Consider the following 27,167-nt stretch of genomic DNA (forward strand, 5'->3'; position numbering starts at 1 on the left):
TAGCAGATTTTGAAATCACTCCAAACACCCTGAACTTTCAATTTTATGGTATTGGTTTATTCTAATTAATCGAGTTTACTTTTTAAATTCAATAACTCAATTAGCTATTAATAGCTAATTATTCTAGTTTTACCTAATAAAATATTATTAAAATTATTAAATTTGATAATACATAAATTTATATAGGTCTACCTTTTTTAAATAGAGTTCAACAGTTTTGTTTCTTTGTTTTTTTAATTGATTGTGTCTAAATTTTCCAACTTTTTTAAAAATAAGTGATTTTAGATAAATAAATTCAAAAAATTAATTAATTAAAAAATAAACTCATATCCCTAATATTTATTTAAAACACAAATTCAAAATTTGCTTTAACTTAAGTTTCTATATTTAAATTTAATTTAATTTATAAATATAACGTGCATCGCACATGTATTGTAACTAATACTAAAAAAAAGTATGATAACTAAACTCCTATAACTATACTAAAACTAATTAAAATTATAAAATTTAATGAANGTTTCTAAATTAATCTACGAAAACCCATCACATTCAAGTAAAATTAAAATAGCAAAAAAGCCTTTTTGCATAAAAAAATTATTAATTTTACAATTTTGCAAGTGTAATGCACCTTTTATTTTGCAGATTCGGCTCGTTCAAAAAAACGATGACCAAATTGCAGTTCTTTCATAATACATAAAAAAAAATACATATTAAGTAAATTCGGAAAGTAAAGTAACAAATCATAATTATATGTATCTTTTTTTTTTCTCGAAAAACAAGTATTTTATCTAACATAAAAATAAAATTTTAAAATAATAAGAAAAGAGAAGGAATATTTATTAATTTTTTAAATAGTACAATACTTTATATATAGCGTGCAATTTTTATACAAAATAGTACAATAAGTACAACATACCATGTAAATGGAGCAATCCAAGTATAAACGGTGTAACTTACTTGTGCTGTAGCTGTACTATTTATTCTTTTATTGTATAATTTAAGATAATATTTTATTCTTTCTACTTTACTTGTCATTTTTAGTTTTTTTTTATTTTTATGTTAAATTAGGGTTCACATCTTTCGAAAAAATATAGATATATAATTATAACGCACTACAACAAAATTACTTTTTAGCGGCGATTATTTTTTAAATTAGCGGCAATTACAATTGCCGCTAAAATATTTTGTGGCAATTTTAACAATTGCCGCTATTGGCAGGGTCGCTAAAAGTTTTAGCGGTATTTATTCCGGCGGTTGATAAAAATCCAAATAAATGCCGCTAAATATTATACAATAACGACTATTATAAATGCCGCTAAATAGTATGCAATAACAACCATTAGAAATACCGCTAAATATTATACAATAACAACTATTATAAATGCCGCTAAATAGTATGCAATAACAACTATTATAAATGCCGCTAAATACTAAACAATAACAACTATTATAAATGCCGCTATAATTAATTATAATTGTCGCAAAAAACATACTAAATGATTGGTAAATAAAGCTTATAGCGGCAATTAAATTAATATTAAACTACTTGATTGATTAACAACTAAATACTACAATGAATTGAAATATTAAAAAATATTAGTAACCAAAAAGCATTAATAATTTGTATAACAAATAATCTCAACTCTCAAATTACAATCTCAGTATTCAAATTAAATTTCAAACATAAGTTCTAACAAAAAAATACTTGTTCAAAATGTAGCTAAAAAATAACAAACACCGCATGTTTGAAACTCTTGCTTCCCACTTCAATTTCCGCAGCTCCAGCTGTTCTGGATCAACGAAAAAAAAGTCATAAAATCAGTGTCAAAGAGTTACAACACTAACATCTGATCTTTGCTCGATTAGCAGTAAGTCAATAAATCCTCCTTAATTTTCAATTAAGAAATGACATAAACTCATATCAAGTGAGGATTTTAGAACAAATAAGAATTGTTTTGCAAGTTATATATACGAGACTCTTAAATCTCGAACTCTCATATTTACCAGCAATTCCATCAAATTTCACAGCTCCACAGTTATGAGATGCCACAGAATTGAACTACTTTAACTCAAAATGCAATGAACTAAACTAAAAGTTCTTAGTTCTAAAACAGGACATTTTGAGGCAATTGAGATCTAACTTGCAAATTAAACTCACGAGGAAATATAAAATTAGAACAAAAGTTTTATAAAACAGTAGTTATAATTACAGGAAAAAGAAAAGAATACCTTGAATGAAGAGATCAAAAGGAAAATGCCACCCGAACAGCAAGTTTCTAGAGAACCCTGTCCTTGTTCTTCAAAGGGAAACATCAAACAAAAATAGATCTCCTTACAGTTAAAAATTAAAAATTCAAAATCAAGTTTCACAATAACTATATGCAAGCAACAGTTTGCATCAGTTGAAACCAAAAAAGAAAGTGCAAAACTCTGCTACCATAGTTTGTAAGTTAATAATTGGTGCTCAAGCTTACCCGACCCAAAAGAACAAAGCAGAAACATGCTATACCATTCTCTCAAAAAAATTTATTTACAAGAAGAGGCAAATTTTAGGCACTTGAGAGATTTCTAAGCAAAAGAAAAGATTTCAAATTAGAGAAAACATGAATATATAAAACGCTTGAACATCATATGGAGCAAAATTTCTTTCATATCATCCTGAAAAAATAATATCCATAAAACATAAAAAGAGAGCAAAAGTTCCCAATAAATTAAAATTTTATCAAATTTTATCACCTATTTTCATCAAATTTAAAGGTTATATATTTTTTAAAATAAATAAAGCAACAACAATTAACTAGTAAGAAATAATTAAAATATTAAATTTAATGAACTTTTAACAAAACTAATTAATAATGCCTAAGGGCCTTTACCTCCCAACAAAAGATCAATCATCAATCAATCATCCCAAGATAAAACGTACAGGATCAGATCTATGGAATTCCGAAAGGAACAGATCTTATATCAACTCAAGCTTCAGAATCCAGTTTCGAGTCCCTCTAACTGACGACAATGTTCATACTTTTACAAATCAGTCTCGGGACTAATTTTCTAAAATTATAGATTGGTCCTCTATATGCTTAGACTCCAAACTTATTAGATAATCAGTGGCAGAATTAATTATAAGCCAAGCTAACCTTCAGTAAATCAGGAATTTCATCTCTTGATGTTACAAGACCAATAAGCTTGTCACCTACCATGCTTGGAATTGCCCCACAAATGACCTAAACAAAATTTGGGGAAGTTGAAATACGTAAATTTAAGTTTGCAGACTATTAGGAAATGAAACTGGCTCCAAAGGAAAAAAAAAAAAAAACCTTATGTAATATTGCATTGGATCCCATGGCTTCCTTCCCACCTTTCAAGAGAAGCCCGTTCCCACTTCGAACTGCTAAAGATGCAATCTATTGCATCAGACGAAAAGAGAAAACATAAGATGAAAGAGGTACAAGGAAAAATAATAATACGAAAGTTCTTAAGCCTTTCCCATTACAAGGACAGTGAGCTTAAGAGTAACGATTACCAATTAATAACCAACATAAAGATCAATATAAAGGTAACATAACCCAAAGAAAACCAAGAATGCTTGGTCTGACTACCATTTCCAATGACCAAATAGTTCAATTACCGAAATTATCAAAAGGCTACAATAAATATTCAGGTAATTGTACAGAAAGTGCTGAAAATTAAATCCTGCTGTTAAAAGTCGGAAACAAGAACTAAATAATATTCTGATAAGTTTTTAATATCCTCCTCCTCGTGCGAAGATTACACCTTGCTCAACTTCTCTACTTTTTTAAACTTCTCTACTTAAAAAAGTTAAGCAAGTTTTACTGTTTCTTTATTAGAGCAGATAAAAGAATAGTTACTGCAACTTCATCTTTCCTAAATCCCCAGTTATGCATGCTAAAGAAGTTAATCATTGTTTTAGCACTCTCATTACCATGGTAAATACAAATTAAAAAGACTAAAGAAGTACAATCAAGACAGAAAACACTATTTTACCCAAACTAAGGCATCAGGGCGGGACTCAAAAACAATCAGGAGAACACCCAAGGGGCACGATGTCTTCTCTAAGATAAGCCCATCTGCAAGCTGAGTAAGCTATGCATCTTAGAGTTTAAACAAATTCATAACTGTCACAAAATCTAGAAAATTCCATAAATTTAATTTCTATCATTTTAATTTCAAGCTGGACAACTAAGCTCTTGCCTCTGTTCTCTTCAATATCTGGCCAATTGGGTCTACCATATTTACAAGTACACGTATTGACTTTGCAAGGCAGGATATCTGCCAAATGATGAAGAATCAATTAAGGCAGTTCAAAAGCAATGTATCAAAGAAGAAAGGGGGGCAGGTAAACATAAAAAATTTCTGCAGAGAATAATATAGTCAATACTGGTCAAATTGACAGGATAGACATATCACAATGGAATAAAGAAAGACATGGGGGAGCTACCTTTCCAGGCTTTAGAGTCGATCTAGAAATCAAAGATTTCTCTATTCCAGCTTGTTGTGCAGTAGCAATATCAGATTCATTTTCAGTTCTGATTAATTTTTCATTCGCCTCTAGGGCGTCAGCAATGTCCAGCAATATCTTCTTGCGCTCTTCTGATGAAATACTCTTGAAGGGGAAAAGGGACAAAAAGCACAAACGATTAGGCAAGTTGGATATTCAAGAACAATCTACGAATGTCATTTCACTACCAAGACAAAATAATTAAAACAGATATCAAACAATTAAAAATGGTATAGTTGACGGGTGTCTTTAAATTTTTACCATATTTTCATTGACATGTTATTGCATCAATGATTGATTTTTGTTTAACAACAAACAAATTCATCTAAGAGAGATTTCACAAACAAAACAAAACAAAAGGAACAAAAAAGCAAAAAAGTGCAACACTATATATGTTTTCACATCAACTTAAGTGGAAAAAGTTAAAAAGCATAAATTAGAACACTGCAATAAGCTCCTTAATTTGTATTGAATTTGTTTGGAAAGCTAAAAAACAATGCATCTGCTTTTGAATGCTAGTTGAACTGTTAAACAATTAATCGATGATGTGATTAACATCTTAGATAAATAAAAGGTACCCGAAAATTGAAGCTACTAATTCTGCAGTTGTTTTGGTCGCATCTCTTGCATATAATCTTATTAATCTTTAAAACACAAAGAAATTTATTTGTTCAATGCTAACAATACACAAGAATACAAATTGAAAGAGAGAATAGGTTTCTTAAAAATAGGTTTGTCGGTATTTTAAATCTTGCAAAATTATATGACAGCTAAAAATAGGTTTGTCGGCTAAATGACCATTGTTCATACAAAACCGAATCTAGCACGAACAATTACAATAACAAAATCTATGAAATCAGAGCATCCGGTTATTAATCCTCATAAATAGATAAGAAATATTAGGGAACGTATCGGAACCTGCAGAGTGCTCCTGCGCCTCCCGGATCGCCTGCACGAGCGCGGCGGTAGCGAGGGCCTCGACACTGCGATTCCTCAGGCAAATGGCAGAGGAGCAGTCCCTAAAGAGCTCAAAGGCGTGATCCGCGATGTCGTGATCGAGCCCTAGAATGGAGGCGTTGTCGATGATTTGCAGGTAGGCTCGGAGGTTGTCGACGGAGACGAGCGGCCCCGAGGGATCGGCGCCGCCACCGCCTCCTCCTCCTCCTCCTCCTCCTCCGCTGCCGCCACCGCCACGCTCGAGCTCGACGAGGTAGCCGGAGAAGGAGAGGGCGGAGCGGGCGAAGACGGGGGCGGGCGAAGACGGGGGCGGGCTCGAGGGACCAGGCGGAGAAGGCGGTGACGAAGCCGGTGGGGAGGAAGGGGTCGTCGTCGTCGTCGTCGTCGTCGTCGCCGCCGCCGTGGTGGCCATGGTCGCCGTGGGTTTGAGGAGGATGAGGGGGTGAGGGAGAGGAGGGGGGTGAGGGAGAGATGAGGTGGACGCAGGGGAGGCGTGTGGGGGAGTGGGATCGGGTTGGTTTCGGTGAGGGTTAGGGTTAAGATTTTATTATGGCTCAATTAAATTTATTTAATATATAAATATTGATCGGTAAACATATATAGTTTGAAACAATCGCGCTAAAGTATAATGAGATATTAATCAATAGCGGCCATTTCATAATCGCAGTTATTAAATTACCGCTAAAAGATAATTCTGTTGTAGTGACGTATCAGTTGTATTTTTTAAAAAGTTATCATTTTTCTTAATATGTTAAACTTTAAAGTGAGGGTTCGCATCTCTCAAGAAAAAGATATATATAACTTGAGTAGGGCTACTATACTTTAATGAGTATAGAGTCCCTCTTACTCATAAGTTATTTTCGATAATAGAGTTTTTGAATCAACGATTCACTTCGTTAAATATAATTTAGAGCATTTGAAACTTCTAAAAAATAGATTTCGTAATTTTTCGAAATCATAATAATGGTCATCAAACGGGCATAAAATGAATGGTTAAAATTAAACGACGTTCTAAAAATGGATGATCGGATCCTTCAATTTAAGATCAGAGTTATTAATCTTTATCTAGATAGTGAATAGAATTTTGTATAAAAAATTCAAATGGTTCTGATTCTTTTACACCGTTAAACTAGCATGTATTCCATACCGACCGTTAAAAATTCTAATCTTTTGATCGTGAGATAAATGATGTCAAAAAATTATAAAATTTGATTTCTATAAATTTCAGATGGTCTAGATAATATTTAACGGTATGGATCGTTAATTCGGAAGCTCTATCATCGAAAACGACTTATGAGTACGAAGGCGATCATACTCATTATAGTATAGCAGCCGGACTCTAAATAACTTTTCAAGAAAGCTGACATTGTATTTAAATGCTAAATTTTTTGAAATTTTAAATTATGAATTATGTTGCACAATTTGATAGCAACATATTATTAAATAGTACAATATATTTTTTTAGTTGTAAAATATTTTTAATAGAAAAAAAAATTTTAAAAAAAGAAGTGGACATTGTTATAGATCAAAGAAGCAGCAAGACCCCACCATTAGAGGTGGTTTTGAAGTTCCGGATGACTCGCTTTTTGTATATATATATATATATATATATAGAGTTGTGCTGGTATGCTTATAGAAGCACGGAGGGCTCCGTGCTTTCACTCTGTTTTCGATGTTCGGACTTTCGAATCGACGATCTGCTCCGTTAGAGTTGATCTAGAGTATTTGAAGTACCTAGAAAATAAATTTTACAATTTTTCGATATCATTTGCCTAGTGATCGAAGGAGCTCAAAATCAATAATTTTAACAGCCGTGGTGAGCCGGTTGCAAGTTAAACGGTGTAGAAATATCCAAATCACATGAAATTTTAATAGAAATTTTAATACATATAAAACAAATAATAATTCGATCTAAAATAATGTCAATATATCATAATTTTGTAAATTTTTATTTTATGCGTGGTGATTTTGGTACTTGATCACTAGCAAATATATCGGAAACCACAAAAGATTTCTAGATCTTTAATATCTTAGATAAGCTAAGAACGATCGCTCGAATCCGATACTGAAACAAAATGGAAGCACGGAGCGCCGTGCTTCCTAAACATCTACGCGCGCAATCATTATATATATAACATATAACTAGTGATAGAGAAGAAGAGAGAGGAGGAAGAGGAAGAGAGGAGAGAAGAGAGAGAAGATGAGAGAGAGTTGACGGCTAACTATTATAGCATCAAAATTAATTTTGCTATAAGTGTTTAGCATTTACGATTATCTAAACATTGGATAAAACTAAAACCAATGGAGGACCACCTCAACCTAGGGGATCACTGAGACTCTAACTCGACTAATATCATCGCAGACCCTTAAATTTTCAATCAATGTTTAAAAACTAATAGCAAAAAGTTACTTTAAATAAATCATATAAGGCTATTATATATAATACTTAATATCTATAACTAATGTATCGAATATATATTAGTTATTTCTAAGAAAGCGAAGCAAAAACAAAAGATTGAAAAGCAATCAACAGAAAATAAAGAGAAGAAAAGACATAGAAAGAGCATCCATCGTTTTAATGGTTTAGTTACACTCCTATTAAGTATTTAATATTTGGTTTAATTTCTAGTATACTTAATTAGAGTTTAAATCTAATATAATTGAATTTGAATATAACTTGGCATATATAATATGAATCGAAATATAATTTCAAATTAAATTAGATTAGCTTTATTTAGAAATCCAATAATTAGACTAATTATACTCTTAATAGAAGCAACTCTCTATATTATATATAAGAGTAGTAATACTAGTGTATACATCGATAGACAGGGCCTCCGTTGTACATTTGTTATTCATACGGTTTCAAATCGGATCGCCTCCGTTAGACTGATCTAGCACTAATTAAAGATTTGAACTAAATTTGATATTTTTTGGCATCATTTGTCTATGAAATCAATAAAGTTCCAAAATTAAAAATTTAAGGTAAATATAAACTTTACCCCGTAGTTCAAACGTTAAGAAGTATCCAAATAGATAATTTAATAAACAAATTCTCTTAACATCAAGTAAGGCAATCTTCCGATTGAATTTGAATTCTTAGCAGTGTTTTATAGAGGATTTTTATTCAGCTTGTTCATTTTAACTTCTCGTTTGTAGATAAATGATAACAGAAAATTATAAAATTTAGTTCCAAAATATTTTTAATATTGTAGATCAGCTAACGACCGATCGCAGATTAAAAGGCCGCATTATTGAATAACAATTGTAGTCAAGGAGACTGTGCACGGAGGAGTAAAGACCAGCCTAGACTTCTCTCTCCCTCATCCGCTCTCTCCTCTCCTCTCTGCATCGCTTCATCTCTCTCTCTATATAATATTATATATATAGTAGAGCTAGAATACTTGTAAAAATATCACCCAAGTGATACTTGTGTGTTTTTAGCCCTTGGATGGAGAGATGTGAGGTTGAGATGATGTGGTAGGTGGAATAGTGTTTAATCCAAGAGCTATTAATAATCAAAAAGTAGATCCAATAGCTTAAAACCTAATAGTACCATAATGGTGATACTTGTAAAAGTATTATAGCTCAACTCTATATATATATATATATATATATATATATATGGCCAAGTTAATAGAGCCGCCGCGATCAAATTAAGAAGCCATGCACTAATTAAGTTTAGGTTGCTGTGTAGTCTGTACGGCTAAGAGGAGAGAGGCCGCGGCTCTAATTAAGGTTGCATATTAGAGAGAGCCGTGTGTGCTAATTAGCCGATGCGCTAATTCGATCCAATTTGTTGGTCCGTACTGGTTGAGAGAGAAGCCACTTTGGAGTTGCTTGTTGCGGTGTTTCCGATTTAATTAAGCTTTTGATTTTTTTGAGAGATCTTCTTTGTACTCTGCCTTTTGATATTAATAAAATATTTGTTTCGTTTTCGTCCGTGAACGTAGGCCGTTGATCGAACCACGTAAATATCGGTGTGCTCTTTCTTTATTTTTTTTTTTCCTGCATTAAATTATTTTTTGGATCTATTTTTCGCCGTGCCAATTTTAACATTAATTTATGCCGTTTATACGTGAGTTGCACTATTTGTACAATAATTGCACTATTTACATTTGTATTAATTACACCCTTTTACAAAAGTTATATTGTTTAAAAACTATTGCACTTTTTTTTTCTTTTCTTATAATTTTAAATATTATATATGTATATGTATATATATANGGTTAAGTACTTTAACCGTGGTTAACGAAAATTTTCTAACAGTCCTTAACGGCAGGGACATATCTGCATAACTTTAGACTTTTGCAGGGATAACTTATGGAGTTTTCGTTTTGCAGAGATATTTTTGCAATTCACTATGTTTGTAAGGATGTGTATACAAATACCCCTTTCTAAAAAATTTAACATAATATATATACAGAGTAAGGTTGATATACTTATATGAGATATAAACTCTTTCATACTTATAAGTTATTTTTTATGATGAAACTTCTGAATTGATAATCCACTAGCTAAGGGCCCGTGCGATACTGCAGAAAAAAAAAATTTCAGTTATTTTTTTCAATATTTATTTTTTTAGATATGTATAATTTTATGAGTATATAAAAATATATAGTAATACATGAAGTAGAAAATATACTCTCACAAATCAGATATAATATTTCGCACTAATTTTATATAAAGCACATTCATTTCAAAAATTTTACAATATTAAATAAAATTAAAATTATATTAATTTTTTATTAATTATAGATTGTATTTATTAGATGAAATTTTAATTTTGTTATATTGACTATTAAAAAATAGGATTAGTCCATGCGATAATTATTTTTTAAAAAAGTTTGGTTCATATCTTATACTATGAAAAAATTGAGTTGATCAATGCGATAATTATTTTAAAAGAAATTCGGTTCGCGTCTTATATACTCGGTATACAACTTTTTTACATTGTATATAAAAATCTATTAATTTTTGTATATGAATTTTTTATTAATTATACTATTATAAAATAAGGTTGGTCCATACGATAAAATTTTAGACTTGGTGTAGGCAAAAATATTTATTAATTATAGATTGTATCTATTAGATGAAATTTTAATTTTGTTATATTAACTATTAAAAAATAAGGTTAGTCCATGGGATAATTATTTAAAAAAAAAAGATTTGGTTCACATCTTATACTATTAAAAATAGAGTTGCTTCATGTGATAATTATTTAAAAAAAAGGTTTGATTCATGTCTTATATACTCAATGTACAATTTTTTTTACACCGTACATAAAAATATATTAATTTTTGTGTATAAATTTTTTATTAATTATACTATTAAAAGTTAAGATTGGTGCATGCGATAAAATTTTACACTTGGTGTAGGCAAAAGAAAAAGTGTTGAGAGGTTCCCATTCATGTATAGAAAGATACCGTTAAATATGATTTATAGTATTTCAAACTTTTAGAAAATAAATTCAACCAATTCTGATTCTTTTACACCGCTAAATTAGCAAGTATCTCATACTAGCCATTAAAAATTATCAATTTTAAGATCTTTTAATAATAAAATAAATGATGTCGAAAATTATGAAGTTTGATTTATAGAAGTTTTAAATACTCTAAATCACGTTTAACAGTATGGATCGTCAATTTAAAATCTCTATCATTAAAAATAATATATGAGTGCGAAGATAATTGTACTAATAAGAGTACATAGGCGGACTCTTTCTCTCTCTCTATATATGCTTTTTATATATTTTGGAGGAATGGCAATTTAATCATTGTTTTTTAAAAAAATGAACAGAATCTATAAAATTCTATAAAATGAATTAGACCTACAAAATTACCAAATTAATAAATTTTTTATCTAAAAAGCTATAAAAAAAAAATGGTGTGCAGTTTTTTTTTATTTTAAAAAACAAGATAATAACAAGTAAAAGACAAGTGGAGCAGTGTAAGCTATGAAAACAACATTACAACACCCAACATGTTGGGTGGCTTGTCAAAGCATGCATGAATTATTGATGTGAACACTTGTTCGAATTTGGACCCATATGTTTATTTGTACTAGATTTAAAATTTTAAAATAATTGATGAATGATCCGCTACAAAATTTTACTAAAATGAATTAACATATCAAAGTGCTAAAACGAAAAAATTGATAGTTTACCAAACATTTTAATTTAATTTATACGATTCTAATGCATTGAATACAACTAATTTATTTTTTAAAATTTTATGGCTGAATTTATCGACCATTCCGCAATTTTAGGTCTGTTTAAAATAATAATAAAGTACAAAATGAAAATTGATATAACTTTAATGCAAGGAGCGATTGTGACAACAGATAAAAAAAAAAATTGATAAGACAAGTTTAGTTTTTCGGTTTAAACAGTTTAGTTTGATCTAAAATTTTAATTTTTGGTGTTCGATTTAGATGTCTAACTTGAAATCCAAACTAACCATATTAACCGATTAAATGAGTCAATATATTCTTTTAGGTTGAAAATTGAATTATATATCATATTTGAATGTTCTAAAATGTAAACTAAAATTTTCTAGTTAGTCAAACAAAATTTGTATTATTTTTTCCTCTTAATTATTTTAATATAAATTGAATTTAAATATAAATAGTTTACATTCTTTAAACCAACAGATCAGTTCGAATGATTTTAAATATAAATAGTTGAAAAATTAATTTTGAACGGGAGACATGAGGAATGATTTAAAAATCGGGTTGAACTGGTCAGTTTGACTGGTCCGATCGTGATTCAGTCTATTATGCAATTTGATTTAACCTTTTGAACTGGATAAATCAAAAAATCATTTTGAACCGTTCGAACCGACAATTCAGCCATCGAACTGGCGAACCAGTCTGATTTTAATTAAATCGATCGGATGGATTTTTTAATCAAGTCATATTAAGATCCAACGGCTTAAAATCAATTTACCTGATTTTCTTCTCTACTAGCATATATAGATTAGACGTAGCTCGAAAACTTAAATCCACTTATTTTGATATAGAAATGAGTATTTTTCAAATTAAATACAATGCTATAATAAAAATAAAAAAAAAATATATTTTTTTTATATAATAAAATTAAAAATAATAATTAAATATTTATTATATTATGCTGATATCACAAACTTAATTAGGATTGATCGGTTGGTTGAATCAGCGACTCTTGATCCAACAATATATTTGAATCACTGTTGAATCCGATATTTAAGATATTGCATATATATGATACATTGCTTTCACATCACCTTCAAAAAGTGCCAACAAACTAAAGGTAGGGCAACACTAATTAATTAAGAGGAGTGAATTATTGGATCTACGTGCATGCATGTGGTTGCGTCAATACCAACCACGAGAAGAGATATATATCCAACATGTATACACATGCATATGCGTGTCCTTGTGACCTTATCTTAGATATATAGCAATAAATAAACAACCCTAATTTATATGCGTACGTGTGTCATTTTCACCCCCACTGTAGTGTAGCCACATAGGACACCCGTAGCTAAGAAAGCAACACTGGACTATTATATATATATATATATATATATATATATATATATATATATATATAGAATTGAGATAGAATACTTTTAAAAGTATCACCCTATTGGTACTTTTAGGTTTCTAGCCCTTGGATCTACTTCTTAATTACTAATAGCCATTGGATCAAACACTATTCCACCTACCACCACCTACCACCATCACCACAACCTTATATTCCTCCATCCAATGGTTAAAAACTCAAGCACCATCTCATTGGTGCTTTTGAGAGTATTCTAGCTCAACTCTCTCTCTCTCTCTTTCTCTCTCTCTTTCTCTCTCTCTATATAGATATATATAGTTGGACTAGAATACTATCGAATAGCAAACGGGCTTCATTGTCATCTATTTGTTTTCAATAATAAAGCCTCCAAATCGATGATCAGCACCGTTGAACATGACCTATACTACTTGAAGTATTTAGAAATCAATTTTTTTTTATCGACCGTCCCTAGAGCAAGTGGCAAAGGGCTTGTTGGTTGGTACCCAAGACCGAAGTTCGAATCCTAGTTGATTCACATTACAGTTAAGTTTATTTCTAAATGAAATAAACGAAGCGGGTAGCGTGCTACCTATCTCTCAAAAAAAAAAAAAAGAAATCAAATTTTATATATTTTCGATATTGTTCTCTTATCCATCGAGTAGACGCAGAAATGAACGGCTGAAAATGAATATTCTTTAAAAAATGATGATAGGAGTCTTGTAATCAAGATCAAGAGTATAGATCTTGTTTTAAATAGTTTAAATAATTTTTTAATAAAAATTCAATTGATTTGGATATCTTTACGCCGTTAAACGAGAAAACGTCTCATATCGACCATTAAAATTACAAATTTTAAAACCCTTTGATCATTAGGCAAATGATGTTGAAAAGATTTGAAATTTGATTTCTAAACACTTCAAGTGGTATAGATCATATTCAACGGTGCCGATCGTCGATTTGGAGGTTCCATCAGCGAAAACAAATGGATGGCAATAGAGCCTGTTTAGATAGTATTCTAGCTCAACGCTATATATATATATATATTTGATATATATATATAATATAGAGTCTGCTATCGGTAGCCACGAGGCTCCGTGCCTACCAAGTTTTTTCGATGATGCGGCTTCCAAATCGATGATCGGCTCCATAGACTCATCTACACTATTGAAAGTATTTGGAAACTAAATTTCAAATTTTTCTGATATTATTGACTAGTGATCAAAAGATCTCAAAATTGACAATTTTAATGCCGATGTGGTGTATTTGTGAGTTTAACGGTGTAAAACAATTCAAATGCGATGAAATATTTATAAAAAATTCTTTTCACTATTTAGAGTAAGATCAGCATATCTGATCTTGAATTTAAATCTTTTGTCATATTTTTTATGAGATTTTTATTTTAGCCGTTCAATTTTAGACTACTTGTTTGATAGAGTAAATGATATCGAAAAATTATGAAATTTAGTTTCTAAATACTTTCAATAGTGTAGATCAACTCTAACGGAGCCGATCGTCGATTTGGAAGCCCGCATCATCGAAAACAACTTGGTAGCACGGAGGCTCCGTGCTACGATAGTATTAGTGCCTAGCGCTCGCTCTCTCTCTCTCTCTCTCTCTCTCTCTCTTCTTCTCTCTCTCTCTCTCTTTGAGCTAGAATACTATCGATAGCAAACGGCTCCGTTGCCACCATTTGTTTTCGATGATAGAGCCTCCAAATCAACGATTGGCGCGATTGAAAATGATCTATACCACTTAAAGTGTTTAGAATCAAATTTCAAATCTTTTTACATCATTTGCTAATGATCAAAAGGTTTCAAAATTTGTAATTTAATGGTCGATATAAGGCGTTTTCTCGTTTAACGGCGTAAAGATATCCAAATCAATTGAATTTTTGTTAGAAAATTCTTTAAACTATTTAAAACAAGATCTATACTCTTGATCTTGATTACAAGACTCCTATCATCATTTTTAAAGAATATTTATTTTCAGCTGTTTATTTTTGTGTCCACTTGATGGATAAGAGAACAATATCGAAAATATATGAAATTTGATTTCTAAATACTTCAAGTGGTATAGATCATATTCAACGGTGCCGATCGTCGATTTGGAGGCTCCATCATCGAAAATAAATGGGTGGCAACGGAGCCCGTTTGCTATCGATAGCATTCTAGCTTGACTATATATATATATATATATATATATATATATATATATATAAAAGTTTTAGTGACGAAATATAAATTTAGCCAGAAAAAAATATAGTTGACATTTGTGGCAATCTATTTCTCAACAAATATACAGAATTGCTGTGGTGATATTTAATATTTTCCACTAAAAATGTGGTATTGATTTTAGTGTCACTTTGTAATTCTTTTCTCATCCAATATATGATTAATTTGGCAATTATTTTTCTCAAAAGAGAAACTTCATCCAGAGCATTATTTGTGAATTAATTGCCAACCATGATATAAATGTGTTTAGTAATTTAGTGAGACTAACTACTAAAAGCTTTGGGATTAATTGCACTACAAATAAAAATTCTGTAACATTATTTGGCAAAACGAAATATAAAAATATACCTTTTAATTTTCTGATGGAACCGTAAAAACAATGTTGTATATAACAACTCATTACATATACGCAATGTAATATCATATAAAAGAATAAATAAAATATTTTTCAATCATATTTTCTCCATAAATTTTTCGGATTTTTACTGACATATGATTTTTATAGTCCCATAGGATAGATAAGCATATTTCTGGCCCCAAAAATAACATTGTGTAGTCACGTCGAAGATAAAATTAATTAATTTTATCAATTCCACATATAATAAAAAATTATATATATATTTCTATATGTTTCATCACTTTATTTTTTGTATTTGCCTAATTCCTCAATAATAAACAAATTTATAAATAGTCATTATCACAGTCATATAAAAAGAACAAAAATGGACCATGTCATTAATAACTAATGGGGACGTATCATTAGTGTTTAGTAGTTACACATGATTTGGAAGTTGATTACGGCACGGTTTGATTAGGGCACATGATTTCGAAGTTGACAAAGATGTGTTTGTTTCATCGAAAGTGACGGGGCGGTTTTCGACCGTAAATATTAAATTTTTTTGACCGATTTATCATAATTTTATTTATCATAATTTTAAATTTTAAATTTAAATATTTAAAATTTAAAATTTAAATTTTAAATTTTAAATATTTAAATTTAAAATTTAAAATTATGATAAATAAAATTATGATAAATCGGTCAAAAAAATTTAATATTTACGGTCGAAAACCGCCCCGTCACTTTCGATGAAACAAACACATCTTTGTCAACTTCGAAATCATGTGCCCTAATCAAACCGTGCCGTAATCAACTTCCAAATCATGTGTAACTACTAAACACTAATGATACGTCCCCATTAGTTATTAATGACATGGTCCATTTTTGTTCTTTTTATATGACTGTGATAATGACTATTTATAAATTTGTTTATTATTGAGGAATTAGGCAAATACAAAAAATAAAGTGATGAAACATATAGAAATATATATATAATTTTTTATTATATGTGGAATTGATAAAATTAATTAATTTTATCTTCGACGTGACTACACAATGTTATTTTTGGGGCCAGAAATATGCTTATCTATCCTATGGGACTATAAAAATCATATGNAATTTTAAATTTCATAATTATTTTAAATTTTAAATTTTTAAAATTTAAATTATTTTTAAAATTAAAATATCAAATTTTAAATTTTGTACAATTTTGAAATTTAAAAGTTTTAATTTTAATTCAAATTTAAATTTAGATTTTAAATTATTTTAAAATAATATTTAAGAAAAATATTAATTTATGCCAACATTAAAAAAAATTTGTCAAACAGTTTTTCAAAATCACTTCAGAAAAATTATTTTTATTTAAATTACGCCAAACTGTCACGGGTCGATCGTTGGGACTCGACCGTGACACCTTTGGGGGCCATATTTGGTAGGCACTTCGGTTGACGAAGTTATGGAGTTGCGGAATTGAGGCGTTCCGTCAGGTATGAGTCGCTGTCAAGTCAACGGAGGCAATTCCCTAGCAATGGCCCATGCCATGACTTGGAAACAGGTGCCGCATGCGGGGTTGGAAAACGTACCCCTCGGTGAGCACCTTTATACCCTCGGGGTGCCAAAGGAGTGGATGCCTCGTAAGGGTATCAGAGGAGGGGTGGACACTTCGTAAGTTGCCCCGACTCCCTCGTCGACCCATAGGACATGAGTCGTCCCTTGGTTAGCGGAGTAGCCAAGCCTAGCGTTCCGTGTAGCCGGTTAATGGACGATTGAAGGGACACGGGCCTAGGGTAATGTCGGAGACGCGAGAGGTCGACGACATTACGGAGCGGGGAATACCGGGAGGCTTCCTCCTTAAGTTCGCTTGCGCTACCTTATGATGGCTTGGATCTCTGTAGTGAAGCGTACGAGCGGATGAGGGATAGTCTAGCGATGGACGGTCCTCCGTAAAGGATAAGGCTCGCGAAGGCAAGTGTGTCGAGCGGAGATTCGTGGGGTGCGGCGCCCACGAAGGCCAAGGAGGCGGGACTCAATAGGAGCGCTAAAGGGAGGCACACCGAGGGAGAATTCATAAGGTAGGTGGCCTACCAGACTCGAGGGGCAGAACCCAATGAGGCAAGCGGTATCGGTATCCGTATAGTGAACCTTGAAGACTGGACTAATGGTGTGAGCGGCCAGGCGTGGCCGAGCCAAGGATGGGGCCAGTGGCTAGCGATGCAGAGCGAGGCCGGTTCGTTTGTATGAGGCCTTATGAGGCGAATCTATGGGAGTCAAGGGCGTGGAGCGCCGTGGCAAAGCGAGGGTCGTTGAGATGGTCGAGAAGCACGGTGTGGACTTGTTGGTTCCCTTGTCAGGAGCGATGGGACACGAGGGCCGCACGGGTCGGAGCGAAGCATGGACGTGCGAAGCATGGACGTGCGGGGTGTTACGCTGAGGTGCTGATGTTGGGGACAAGCGAGCTTGTGGCGCACACTTGGGTGGCTTTTCAGAGGTAAGCCGTTGGACCGAGCGAGCAGGCCGCGTAGGCGGTATGGCCATGGACGTTGTCAGGCGCATGAGACACGATAGTGAGGAACTTATGGTTATGAGTGCTCTTCGTGGCATGCGATGTCGCGAAGCCCGGACCTCGACGCTTGAGGTGTGTGGATTGAGTCGCGGGAGCGAAACGCGTGGGAGGCGAGACACTTGGCTATACTCATATGGGACAAGTTGGGGAGAACTTGTAATGTCCTTGGGGCTAGCGACAGAGGCAACAAGGCATTCGGTTATGAAGCACTCTCGAGGAGAGATCGGTTGGCAAGACAGGATGCATCTAGCTTGGTGGCCAACTTCGATATTGGGGTTGCTCGTTGGGAACTCGAGGAGTTCGACGAGGGATTCGATTACAAGCGAAGGGTCTGGCTGTAAGTCTCGCGGAGGAGCAAGCTTGGCAAAATACTTGGATTGGTATTCTGCTGTTAAGTCTGGGAGACTTGTTCGTGGAGAGGACTCGAGAAGGCTGGCTCGGGTGTGCGACACTTGAGCGCCGCGCGGGGATTTTCAAGGCGAAAAAGCTAACCCCGTGACAAAACGCTCTATAACTTTTAAACAAAATCACTTCTCTAAACTAAAATCACTTTTTCAGAAGCTAGGCCAAAGAGGCCCTTAAACTCGTCATTGACTTCGATCCACACCAAGTCAAAATCAATTACGAGAAAACTATGCAAAAAATAATAAATTATTAGTTCATCACTTACTCCTTCAGCTTTTACTTTATTTATTTTTTACTAAACACATAACAAAACTAAAAAACCTTCAATTGCATAGCTATACAAAACAAACAACAGAAAGAATATTATTTTTACCTAAGGGTGTGTTTAGTGCAATGTAAACCTATCCACAAGGCAGAGTGTACCTCATGGACCGCATGAGAGAGGTCCACGTGGAGCTTTCTCTCTCCCTCTTTTTTTAAATAGAAAATATAAGGATAAGAATATATTAACCATTGGGAATGATATATTTCAAATTTTGGTTTGTCAACAAATCTATTTTAAAAATAAAAATATAAATATAAGAATAGAAACCGTTCGAAATAAATACATAATGATATTTAAATTTCTCTTTTTTTTAACGGATAAAAATATAAAAATAAGAATAGGAATAGTTGGAAATGAATATGTAATAATTAAATACCTCTTTTGTTTTCTTTTTCTTTTAAATAAGCATTAAAATATGTGCGGGAATATATATAGAATAAGAGAAAATATATATAATAGTTTTTTATTTTTTTATTTTTTTATTTTTTTTACTTTCAACCAAACAACAGTAACAAAAAAAAAAAATTTCTACAAACCAAACATCAGAGAGCGTAAAATTTATTTTTCTTCAAAACTTTTTTTTTCACAAAAATTTCTTTTTTATAATTTTAGTATAACCAAACACACCCTAAACTCTATTTCACCCGAAAGTTTATTTAATTAAACCTGAACTTCACCATTGGTGAAACAAACGTGCATAAAATATTATTGCCTCGACAAGTTATGTAGACCATGATGGGAGTTAAAGAGTTGTGTGGCTGAGGAGAAAATAATAAAAATATAAATTATTTTATTTTCGGTAAATTATGTGGATGTTTTTTTGTAGTTTTAGCTATGAATACTTTGTTCTTGTACTTTTGATTTAAATACTTTAATTTGCGAACTTTTACATTTTTCATTTTAGTTCTCTACGATTAAAAAAAAACTTGGAATGTAATGTAAATTTTCTATCACCTTATTAAAAAACTAGGATTATTTTTTTACGTTTCCATAGTGTGAAAAAATAGAGAATAAATTGTGATAATTTCATAATTTATGATAAGTTATAATCTACATCTTTATAAGCTGTCCATCTTATTTTGAGCTACACTAATGGTACATTAATAAATAATATGCGCACAAGTAACTTTTATCTTTATTTAATACTTTTAATTCGATAATTTAATTTGCTTTAACTATTAATTATTGTAATCCGCGGAGTTTTAATTCATCATCTCGTGTCTTCGTGAGCATGTAATGAGTTTAATAAACTTGCCAAATTTACAATAATAAAACTGTAAATAGTAAGATATTAAATTAATTGACTACTTCATGGAAACAAAGGAGCTCAATCAAAATCAATGCACGTCAATTTAAGGAAAGTATATGAAAGATACGTCGTATCAAATTAAGTGGAAAGAAAAGGTCTGCCTAATTATTGTAGTGTTTGTTCATGTGTCATCTTCATTTAGATATTTTATTTTTATCTTTAAATTTTTTCACACATCATATTTTTATAAAAAAATCTCATTATATATACATGGTAAAAAAGATATAGATCTTACGCTCATCATATTTAGGATTCACAAATTAAAATAAGTTATATTGAAAAATAAAGTGATGTGACATATAGACAAATTATGGTCGTCGAAAGAAAAGAGTGTGTAAAATATACACTTCACTTTAGGTATATTTTTTAATTATTGAAATATCATCCTTTTATTGCACAATAATTTTTAAACAAAATAAAAAAAATTAAATTAACTCTGATATCATATTATCTAACAAAAAGATATAATATAAAACGGGCCCAGAAATATATATTAATAATTAAAAAAGTAAGGCGGTAAAATAATTATTTATTTAAAAAATTTAAATTTTTTATTAGTCACAAATTAAAAGTGTAATATATAAGGAATATAGAAAGCACATACAATTTTGGAATAGTACAAAGACCATCCATAATTTATTTTGCTTTCGAATTCGGAAAGAATTGATTATTTTAACGGAATATCCAAAGATTTATTTATTTTTTAAATTGACATTAAATCTATCAGTTACTACTACTGTAGTAAAAAAATTCTTTTCAATAATTAATATTAATATATTACATAGAAAATAATTTGCATGACCGTATGTATTAATGAATATAAATAATTAATTAGCTTAGGATTTTGTATCCAACGAGGTATCAAATTGTGCAAATCAAATAAATTAAAAGATTAAATACTAAAATTAAAATTTTAAAAGACTAATAGTCAATTTAAATAGATATTATATATTTTTATGTTAAAAAAAATTAAAGAATATTGTAGCAAAATGTAATTAAGCTTTCAAATTGAGATCAAGAAATATTGCAGAACCGACACGAGAGACATTTGGTGCGACAAACACAAGGCCCGACCCTCTCCACACGTCCAATCCACTGCCATTTGTTGGTCGGTACGAATGGTAGGAACGGCGTCAAGGTTGCAGGGCGATTATACCAAAAATTTTTTGCTTGAGATGCACAAATANTATTTTATTTAGAAATAAACTTAGCTGAAAATATGAACCAATTAGGATTTGAACATGGGATCTCGAATATCAATCATTAAATTTTTTGCCACTTACGCTAGGAACAGTTGGTTCCACTGCCATTTGTTGGTCGGTACGAATGGTAGGAACGGCGTCAAGGTTGCAGGGCGATTATACCAAAAATTTTTTGCTTGAGATGCACAAATAAAATTACTAACATGTGCAATATTAAATTCTACTATATATATATCTTTCATGTAAGTAGATATATTTCCTTGACCCTTTATCATTATTAAAATTCATAGTAACCTTTCCCAATTCCCATAGAATGGGCCTTTCATGGCCACCATCCCTTCCATCAATTTTAACATGGTACACCTTCTTCGTTCTTTCCTTCTTTCTTTTTTGTTTCTTGTATCGCTGTTGCTGGCGCCAGACTAATAATGAAAAGCTGCCGAGCGTTCCGGTCAATTGGCCGGTCATCGGCATGCTCCCGGGGATCGCGGCAAACCTCCACCACTTCCATGACTGGCTCACGGCGATCCTCCGGGAGACCGGGGGCGATATCTTCGTCCCCGGGCCATGGCTCTCCGGCATGGCGTTTTTTGTGACCGCCGACCCCGCGACGGTGCAGCATGTCTTCACCGCCAACTTCGCCAACTACCCCAAGGGCGAGGAGTTCGCGGAGATCTTCGACGTGCTCGGCGGCGGCATCTTCAACGCCGACGGCGAGTCCTGGCGGGCCCAGCGGGGCCGGGCCCAGCTCCTGATGGCCCACCAGAGGTTCCGCAGTTTCGTGGCGCGGTGCAGCCGCGAGAAGGTGGAGAGCGGGCTGCTGCCGTTGCTCGGCCGCGCGGCGGATGCCGAGGATTGCATCGACCTGCAGGACGTGTTCCTGCGGCTGACCTTCGACACGACGACCAGACTGGTCTTCGGGGTCGACCCCGGCTGCCTGTCTGCCGGGCTGCCGACCGTGCCGTTCGCGAAGGCTATGGACGACGCCATGGCCGCGCTCTTCCTCCGCCACACGGTGCCCGCGGCCTGGTGGAAGGCGATGCGGCTGCTGGGGGTAGGACCGGAGAAGAAGCTTGCCGCGGCCTGCGTAGTCATCGACCGATTCATCGCCAAAACCGTCGCGGAGAAGAAGAAAGCTCATGAGAAGAGGGAATCAGATGAGCAAGAATCCGACTTATTATCGGCGTACATGGAAGAAAAAGAGCACGACTCGCCCTCCGCATCCGATGACGAAAGGTTTCTCCGAGACACCGCGATGAACTTCATGCTCGCCGGGCGCGACACGACGGGCTCCGGCCTCTCCTGGTTCTTCTGGCTCCTCTCCAAGAATCCGCGCGTAGAAGAGAAGATCCTCCAGGAACTGAACACGATTTCGGCCCCCCGAAAAGGTGAACTCGCCGTCTTCGACTCCGAAGAGCTCGGTAAGTTAGTCTACCTCCACGCTGCCCTATGCGAATCGCTCCGCCTCTTCCCGCCGGTCCACCTAGAGCACAAAGGAGTTCTGGAACGTGACATTCTCCCCAGCGGCATCGAGGTAAACCCTAGCATGAAGATATTGGTCTCGATGTACGCAATGGCGAGGAGGGAGGAGGTGTGGGGGAAGGACTGCATGGAGTTTAGGCCGGAGAGGTGGATATCGGAGGAGGGGAAGGTGCGGTACGAGCCGTCGTATAAGTTCTTATCGTTCAACTCGGGGCCGAGGACGTGCTTGGGGAAGGACATGGCGTTCACGCAGATGAAGGCGGTGGCGGCCGCCGTCGTCTACAACTTCCGCGTCGAGGCCGTCGAAGGGTTCGTCGCGGAGCCCAATCTCTCCATCATTCTGCATATGAAGAACGGTCTAATGGTTAGGGTTAAGAGGAGGCGGGGGAGCGGATATTGATCGAGGATGAAGATGATAAGGGATGATTAACTGGTGCATGTTAAATTAGTATGTACTACTGCTATATTAAGCCAGTGCATGAAGCTACCTAAGGTGTACGTAGTTTGGAGTGGATGTTTACTGTTTGGAAATCCAAACAAAGTTAAAAACCTATTTGAAGGCTTTATTTTAATAATATTATAAAAATAATAGTGAAAAAGAATGCGTTTAGAAAAACAATCTATTTGTTTAAGGTCTATTAGTTATTAAGAATCGTGTAATATCATCACTAAAAATAAAATTAAGGCCAAAGTATATATAAAAGTAACTTGACCGGCCAAGGGTTACTGAGCACACGACAAACCTACACCATGAGCACAGCGAAACATGAACGATCTTAAAATACAAGCGTGAAAATAACAAAATAATAAAAGAAACAAGAGAACATAAGAACACGGAATTTATATGATTGGTCTAATATGAGTCAACCTACATCCACGAAAAGATCACATTAATGCGCTTTTCGATTATTTTATGGAACAAATGTATGAGGAGTAAGATTAGATTATAAGATGCTCTTTTTGTAGAGCTTTTCACATTTTTCTCTCAACTAGGATGTCTACAATGAAGTTCTAATTTCTAAAAAGATTAATTATAAGAGTTTATATAATCCTAAAACTCTAATTCTAGTAGTAAATGTTCTCCGACGTCCATCTGAATCCCCGATTCGCTTCTAGCCGTTGAATCCTCATAAGAATCCTTTTTAAAGAGTTCCCGCGGGACCATCACTAATCTTTAGAAATAAGATTAGATCAAATTAAAATTAAATTCAACATATTCGGGCTGTCACGGAATTGAGTACCGATACTCAACTGGAATATCGGTATTGACACAGTATCAGTACGCAAAATGAATACTGGTGCTCAATACAAAAAATAGTTTTTCAAGCTTCGAATTCTGAGGTACTCTTTAGTACTGGTACTTAATTAAACATTAAGTTCCGGCACCTGGCATTCAAAAACCTCAATTTTTCTCGATATTTTTACTGTAATATCGACGTGAAATATAACTTCACATAATCAACACAAAATACATTTGCTTCGGTACTTGTTGTTATAAGTTAATCTATCTAAGGGCTAATTAGCGAAAGGTATTATTGGAATTTTAATATGGTGAGCGATCAAACAAATAATTGTTGTCAACAATAATTGTTGTCAACAATAATTATATAGTTTTTTTTTACTTTACAAAATTTATATATAGTGTAGATATGGATATATACATTGAATATTTTTCTCTAATTTTTAATTTTGATAAATTTAAAATTTAAATATATATTTTAAACTATAAGTATCAAAATTAAAAAATTAATATAATAATAAAATATTAGTAGATAGAATAGAGATAATATATAAATATTTATCTTAAAAGGAAAAGATACTGAATGATAACAATATTAAATAAAAATATAAAATATTAATAGTTGGAGAAAAAGAGTAGGTATCATTATGTTATTTATTTTGTATATGAAAAAAAAAATTGAAATGGATCGAAATTTGAAATATGTGCTTTTATATGTAGTATAGATATGCATATACATATATAGGGCGTCTTTGTTTCACCCATTTTTCACACTGGAATTGGAATCGAATGGACGAATTCATTTGTCCGTGTTTGGTATGTGCAATTTTCCTTCTAATTTTGATTTTTGGGTGAATGGGAATCTCCCAATTACCCAATTTTTCAATCCGGCCTAGAAAGTCGGATTGGAAATTGGGGTGGAATATATTTGTTTGGATTAAATTTAATTTTTTATGCTTATTTTTTAATTAAAACACAAGTTTAAGTTTAAAAATTATATTTATAACTTTAAATTTTAATTTGAACTTAAATTAAAAATTAAAATTCAATCAAGCATTTCAAATTTATTTTTAAATTTAATTTAAATTTAAATTTAATTTAAAATCTAAAGTATTTTATTCAAATTTTATTTAAAATTAAAATTAAGTTTAAGAATTCAAATTGAAATTGAAATTATAATTTTAAATTTGAATTTGAATAAATCAAAATTAGTTTTATATTTTGAATCATCGTTCAATTTCAAAATTTAATTATATATATTACAATTTTGACATCATTTTAAAGTTTTACCTATATTTTTAAGATTTAATTTTCAGTTTGAATTTAAACTAATATATTTTAAATATAAAATTGACATATTAATTTGATTACATTTCTAATATCTATCTGAACCAAATAATGAGAATGGTTCATTCCGATTCCGATTCAGATGGCAATCAAACAGAATTAGTAATGAATCATTTCGATTCTGTTTCCAGCTTATTCTTATTCCGATTTCGATACCGATTCCAACTCTAAACCAAACACACCCATATTCCGATTTCGATACCGATTCCAACTCTAAACCAAACACACCCCTAGTTTTTTCTTCTTTTTTTTTTTTTTTGAGAGATAGGTAGCACGCTATCCGCTTCATCTATTTCATTTGGAAATAAACTTAGATGGAAATGTGAATTAACTAGTATTCGAACTTGGGTCTCGGGTACCAACCACCAAGTCCTTTGCCACTTGTTTTAGGGACGGTTGGTAACACACCCCTAGTTTTAAAGGTGCGTATGTATATATGGTATGGTGTTGGATAGTGTGAGACGATTTTTTTTTTTTTTGAGAGCATTAGATAGCGTGCTTACTCGCTTCGTTTATTTTTTGTAGATAATCAAACTTAGTTTTGAAATCTGAATCAAAGTTAGGCATCAAACTTTTGGGATCTTGAATATCATTCACCAAATCTTTTGCTTTGCTTCAAAGACGGCAACACCACCAAATTTATTCGTTTCGCCAAAAAAAAAAATATTTTAATTCCCACCAAAAAAAGTGGCGTCACGAAAAGTAAAAGCAATTCATGGAATTAATCCATGCAAGCATTGCAGATGCTGAGCAAACATTCTGCTCGGATTCATGTGATAAAAAAAAAAGTATTACTGTTACAGGAAAAAAGTATATCTATACAACTAATAAAAGGCGAACCCTCAACCTCGCCACGCGTCGCCTCCGCGCCGAACCCCGCCCATCAGCAGGTCTCCCCGCGTTGCGGTGCCTCGCCGATGAGAGAGAGGAGTAGAGAGAACAGAAGGAGATGAGAGAGCGAGAGCGTACAGAGAGGAGGCGGGAGAGAGAGAGAACAGAGGGAGAGAGAGAGAGCAAAGTTAGAATGAAGAGAGAGAGAGGACTCAGTCTCTCTTCTCTCTCTCTGCTCGGCGTGCTGCATGCCCGAGAGGGGACCCGCGCACATGTAGGGCCCCCCCCGGCTCTCCTCTCTCTTTCTCTCTCTCCTTCTGCTCTCCTTCTCCCCCCCCCATCCCCGGTCCCCCCCTCTCTCCTCTCCTGCTGCGATAGCGGCCACCAGTAGCGCTAGACCCAGCCGCGTCGAACGCTGGTTCGGGTCGCTCAGGGATTCCCGGCCCGCGCCCCTCGCGCTGCGTTCTCCCTCCTCCTCACTCTTACCCCCATCCCCCCCACGGGCTCTCTTCCCTCTCCCTCCCCCCCCCCCCCTCCTCTCCTCTCTCTTCTTCCCTCTCCCCATCGGCTGCAGCAGAGGACGTGGCCGACGTAAGCGGGCGCTGAGCCGGCGGCGCGCAGGGCGCGGCTCTGCGGCGCGCGGCGCGAGACGGTACGCACAGGCCTCTGCGGTAAAACGCGCGAGGCCGGCGCGAGGCGGGCGTGCGGAGCGGAGGCGGGAGCGAGCCGGGCAGCTCGTGCCGGTCGACCCGGCAGGCGGGCTGCGGCGAGTGCGACGGGCGCGCGAAGCAGGCGCCGCGAGTGACGGGGCAAGCGGCAGCGCACTGCGCCGGCTGGGGGGGCGCGGGGCGCGAGCCGCGCGAAGCCAGCGCGAGC

General features: G+C 34.0%; 2 protein-coding genes across 4 annotated transcripts; one reads left to right on the top strand and one right to left on the bottom strand.

Annotated features, from left to right (window-relative positions):
- Positions 1,527-6,032, bottom strand: LOC109714393 (delta-1-pyrroline-5-carboxylate synthase-like). Of its 3 annotated transcripts, none has more exons than XM_020239000.1 (8): positions 5,438-6,032; positions 4,460-4,611; positions 4,213-4,290; positions 4,006-4,095; positions 3,318-3,404; positions 3,138-3,224; positions 2,230-2,297; positions 1,527-1,785 (listed from the first exon to the last, which is right to left on the bottom strand). In XM_020239000.1, exons 1-7 carry the CDS (start codon positions 5,886-5,888, stop codon positions 2,277-2,279), a joined length of 966 nt encoding a protein of 321 aa, XP_020094589.1. In that variant the 5' UTR covers positions 5,889-6,032; the 3' UTR covers positions 1,527-1,785; positions 2,230-2,276. The 3 variants fall into 3 exon arrangements, with proteins under 3 accessions (XP_020094589.1, XP_020094588.1, XP_020094590.1); XM_020238999.1 differs by having other exon boundaries at positions 1,527-1,790; positions 5,438-6,030; XM_020239001.1 differs by lacking the exons at positions 4,006-4,095; positions 4,213-4,290 and having other exon boundaries at positions 1,527-1,790; positions 5,438-6,019.
- On the top strand, positions 21,589-23,492 carry LOC109714591 (alkane hydroxylase MAH1-like). The gene has a single exon (XM_020239290.1). It carries the CDS (start codon positions 21,705-21,707, stop codon positions 23,271-23,273), a length of 1,569 nt encoding a protein of 522 aa, XP_020094879.1. The 5' UTR covers positions 21,589-21,704; the 3' UTR covers positions 23,274-23,492.

The sequence above is a fragment of the Ananas comosus genome, linkage group 8 (genome assembly GCF_001540865.1).
Source record: "Ananas comosus cultivar F153 linkage group 8, ASM154086v1, whole genome shotgun sequence".
NCBI classification, from domain to species: domain Eukaryota; kingdom Viridiplantae; phylum Streptophyta; class Magnoliopsida; order Poales; family Bromeliaceae; genus Ananas; species Ananas comosus.

Excerpts from the sequence above, each read along its gene's own strand:
- LOC109714591 (XM_020239290.1), top strand. The coding sequence starts at position 21,705 with ATGGGCCTTTCATGGCCACCATCCCTTCCATCAATTTTAACATGGTAC.
- LOC109714393 (XM_020239000.1), bottom strand. The coding sequence starts at position 5,888 with ATGGCCACCACGGCGGCGGCGACGACGACGACGACGACGACGACGACC. Across the intron at positions 4,291-4,459 it reads CGACTCTAAAGCCTGGAAAG|ATATCCTGCCTTGCAAAGTC; the intron begins GTAGCTCCCCCA and ends ATCATTTGGCAG. Across the intron at positions 4,096-4,212 it reads AGATATTGAAGAGAACAGAG|CTTGCAGATGGGCTTATCTT; the intron begins GCAAGAGCTTAG and ends TAGCTTACTCAG.